This window comes from Poecilia reticulata, linkage group LG17, assembly GCF_000633615.1.
Source record: "Poecilia reticulata strain Guanapo linkage group LG17, Guppy_female_1.0+MT, whole genome shotgun sequence".
NCBI lineage: Eukaryota > Metazoa > Chordata > Actinopteri > Cyprinodontiformes > Poeciliidae > Poecilia > Poecilia reticulata.
Genome location: NC_024347.1, coordinates 29,707,128 through 29,709,425, shown reverse-complemented (window position 1 = coordinate 29,709,425; position 2,298 = coordinate 29,707,128). Strand labels below are relative to the sequence as shown.

Below are 2,298 nucleotides of genomic sequence, written 5' to 3'. Positions count from 1 at the left end.
AAAACATTCTCTCAAGATGGTAATTTAAAAGTCCACATGAGAATTCATACAGGAGAGAAACCCTTTTCATGTCAAGTATGCAGAAAAAAATTCACTCAAATAATTGCTTTAAAACAGCACAAGATAATTCATACAGGTGAGAAACCCTTTTCATGCCAAGTATGCAAAAAAACATTCTCTCAAGATGGTAATTTAAAAGTCCACATGAGAATTCATACAGGTGAGAAACCCTTTTCATGCCAAGTATGCAGAAGAAAATTCACTCAAATTGGTGTTTTAAAACGGCACAACAAGATTCATACAGGTGAGAAACCTTTTTCATGCCAAGTATGTGGAAAAATTTTCTCTCAGCTTTGTAGTTTAAACAGCCACTTGAGAAGTCATACCGGTGAGAAACCCTTTTTATGCCAAGTATGCGGGAAAAAATTCACTCAAATTAGTGCTTTGAATGCCCACAAGATAGTTCATACAGGTGAGAGGCCTTTTTCTTGTGAAACGTGTCGGAAAAGCTTCTCTCAATCTGGTCATTTAATTATCCATAAGAGAGTTCATACAGGTGAGAAACCCTTTTCATGCCAAGTTTGCAACAAAACGTTTTCTCAAGTTGGTAATTTAAAAGTCCACATGAGAATTCATACAGGTGAGAAACCCTTCAATGCCAAGTATGCAGAAACAAATTCACTCAAATAATTGTTTTAAAACGGCACAAGACAATTCATACACGTGAGAGGCCTTTTTCTTGTGAAACGTGTGGGAAACGCTTCCCTCAAACTAGTGATTTAAATGTTCACAAGAAAATTCATTCACGTTAAGGAGCCATTTATATGCAACATCTGTGGAAAAGTTTACCCTCAAATTCATCACTTATACACACTAGAAGCCACACATAGAGGGCTTTTTTAACGTGAAATGGGTCTGTAATAATTCATATGACTCGAGGACCCTGGTCCAACTTGGTCCAAACTGGGTCACCAGCAGGACAAGAAAAGAATAACAGTATTGGAATGGCCTAGTCCAGGATTCTCCTTCCCTAGTCCTCAATATCTACTGTCCTGCAAGGTTTAGATGCATCTCTGCTCCAACACAGATTTATGAAATGATTGAATTTGTCTTCAGMATGACGTCAGCTAATGAGCCAATCATCAGGTGTGTTGGAGCAGGGATACGTCTAAAACCTGCAGGCAAAAAGTTCTTTAGGATTTGGGTTGGCCTAGTCAAAGGTAATTTTTCAAACTTACTGAAATCCAGAGAGCTGTGCAGAAACAGATTTTTGTAAACATAAATAATCTAAAACATGTGTAATGAAGATTGTTATGTAGCAACTTTCACTAAATGAGACTGAAGCTTAGTTACCTTTTGAATGTTTTTACATTTATAGTTTAGAATGTTGAACTTAAATGAGTTTGTTTTGAATTAAAATGTTTGATGACTTGAATTTTTAAGTTTTAATTGAACAGAGATGAGAAAAATTATACTCTGTATGCAGCTTCCATTGACTGTTATGTTTTCAGAAAAAGCTGTTTTAGGGTCTTTGGAGTTTAAATGATAGACTGCAGAGAGGCTCCAGATTGATGGAAAATTGGTGTTTGGTTGCTTCAGATTGTTTCCAGATCAGATCAGAGGTCTGAAAACAGTCATCAGTGTCTCCATGGTTACAAGTTCAACTAAACTGTGTTTAATAAATGCCAAGATTTGGCACAAAATGTCTCTGTGACTGATTTATGTATGATTTATTTGCTTCACTGTTAGTATTTTCAGCAGTCTGCACCATCCCACTATTTCCTCCAATGCTGAAGGAAATCCAGAAATTATTGCTGACTCAAGTGATGTCATTTACCATGCCATACCAACTTTATTTATGAAGCCCTTTATACACTGAAAGGACCAAAGTGCTGTACACAATCATAAAATACAAAGCAATTATAAAAAAGAGAAAATTGAAATATAAAATGTCATTGTCAAATTTATTTATATAGCACTTTAAAACAGGTATAAAACTGCACCAAAGTGCTGTACAAGAACGACAACACAAATGACAAAACAGAGCACAAAACAATACATCAATTAAATGCCAGAGAGTAAAAATGAGTTTTAAGAAGTGATTTAAAATGATCCAGGCTGTTGACAGATCTAATCTGGAAAGGTAAGTTATTCCATAAAACTGGAGCAGCAACAGAAAAAGCTCGATCTCCTTTACTCTTAAGTCGAGTCCGAGGAACATTCAGTAATAACTGATTATTTGATCGTAGGGTTCCGGACACAGATTGGAATTTTAAAAGGTCCTGAAGATAAGGGGGC

At 35.9% G+C, this 2,298-nt stretch overlaps 1 protein-coding gene across 1 annotated transcript in view; it reads left to right on the top strand.

Annotated features, from left to right (window-relative positions):
* Nucleotides 1-6: 6 nt before the first annotated feature.
* LOC103479972 (gastrula zinc finger protein XlCGF49.1-like) overlaps nucleotides 7-2,298 on the top strand; it is a 3,391-nt gene continuing 1,099 nt past the window's right edge. Inside the window, exon 1 of the mRNA XM_008434690.2 lies at nucleotides 7-1,059. Within this exon, the coding sequence (XP_008432912.1) occupies nucleotides 37-690 (654 nt within the window). The 5' untranslated portion in view covers nucleotides 7-36 and the 3' untranslated portion in view covers nucleotides 691-1,059. The remainder of the gene's footprint in view (nucleotides 1,060-2,298) is intronic.